The 1743-nt window shown below is 37.1% G+C and overlaps 1 protein-coding gene across 1 annotated transcript; it reads left to right on the plus strand.

Annotated features, from left to right (window-relative positions):
- Positions 1 to 410: 410 nt before the first annotated feature.
- On the plus strand, positions 411 to 1085 carry LOC138877497 (uncharacterized). Its single transcript, XM_070157108.1, has one exon. The coding sequence runs from the start codon at positions 411 to 413 to the stop codon at positions 1083 to 1085; it is 675 nt and encodes a 224-aa protein (XP_070013209.1).
- The last annotated feature ends 658 nt before the right edge of the window (positions 1086 to 1743 follow it).

A 1743-nucleotide genomic window follows, 5' to 3' on the forward strand; every position in this document is an offset into this window, starting at 1 on the left:
GAATGGAATCTTGATGGATTAACTGATAGACAGTTAACTATTCTTGTACATAGAATGCTTATGTTCTCAACTATCTGTAAAAGTGTTAAGAACACAGATAGAACTATTTGCAAAATGATTATTGCAGGCTTTACTGGCCAACTTCGTGGCTGGTGGGATAACTATCTATTCGTTGAAGAAAAGGAAACGGTTATTAATGCTACCGCCATTGACAAAAGGGTTGATAATATAGGCATGGCTCTAGTTAAAGGTAGAGAAGATGCTGTTTATACCCTTATCCTTAAATTCTAGAACATTTTAACAGTAGATTTACCAATCAGCATGAGACCGTCTGTACTTTACTAAATGGGCTTAGATGTAGGACCCTTAGTGAATTTAGATGGTACAAAGATACTTTTATGAGTAGGGTTATGGAGCTACCCGAAAACAAGTATGAACTTTGGAAAACTAAGTTTATAGACGACCTTCCCTCCTTATTCGCTGAAAGAGTAAGAAAAGTGTTAAAAGGTAGTTATGGTGAAATTCAGTATGGAAATTATACCTATGGTAAACTTATAGGAGTGTGTACACAAGAAGGATTAAACTTGTGTAATGAGCTGAAGCTTTCTAGACAGCCTAAGATTGATAATCTTAAAGAGAAATCCCAATTAGGTGACTTCTGTACCCAGTTCGGTTTACCCGGAGCCTCTACTCAAAGTAGGAAGAAGAAGAAAAATAGATATCATAGGTATCCTAACCCTGATATCCTGTATAAGAAAAAGAGGTCTAGATATAGATCTAAGGAAGAGCGTGATACTAGAAAAGCGCATCGCAAATCTACTCGATTTACGAAGAATAGATCAAAGAGAGATCTCGATGATATTAAGTGTTATAAGTGTGGAAAATTTGGGCATATCGCTCCAAATTGCAAGCTTCAAAAACTAAAGGCCTTAGAACTAGACGATGGGTTACGTAACAAAGTTTATAACTTGTTATACACTTCTGGATTAGATTCTGATTATACTTGTTCTGAGACTAAGTCCGAAGCTGATATTGATCTGATAGATTTATCTAAAAGTAGTAAAGATTTGGATAATACTTGCTGATCGCAGCGGACTCAACCTAAGGAAGAGTGGGCGCTAATACTTTTACCCCATAGTGGTATCGGGGTCAATTTTCCACAGGGAGCTTCAATTTGGAGTTGAGTGTTTGTATGGTCTAGGACTATGTTTTAGCTCCTAATTGATCTTCTAACATTTTCGGTTTTCTTTTGACTATCAACTACAATTTATCAACTACAAGTTTAAAGCTAAGTTAGGCTAAGATATTGATTCTATGTTGTATGCAATATAGAGAAAGACACTAGGGTTGTGGCATTTACCTCGGTGGTCAACTAACGAGTAGAGATTCCTAATGCAAGAATGATGAATATGGGACTTATGCTATAACCGTTGCACTTTTGCACCCACTCTCACACCTCTCGGTAGAGAGAGTGATTTTGCCTAATTGACTCTCTCGAGACCAATTGGGTAGGCTAATTTGCCCAAGCAACTTATGGTTCAAGTTGGGTAATTACTCTCTCGAGGTTTAACCCGTTAATTAGGACTACCATTCTCATGGGTCCATCCCAATTCCTTGTTGGAATTAATCTTGGTTCATAGACTCTCTTTCTCAAGAAGAGTCAAGACTCACTAAGCTAGACTTAGTGTTTGCAACCACCAAATCTTAATGAAAACATAAGATTAATCCAAATAACAAATACCC

This window comes from Nicotiana sylvestris, chromosome 9, assembly GCF_000393655.2.
Source record: "Nicotiana sylvestris chromosome 9, ASM39365v2, whole genome shotgun sequence".
Classification (NCBI taxonomy): Eukaryota; Viridiplantae; Streptophyta; class Magnoliopsida; order Solanales; family Solanaceae; genus Nicotiana; species Nicotiana sylvestris.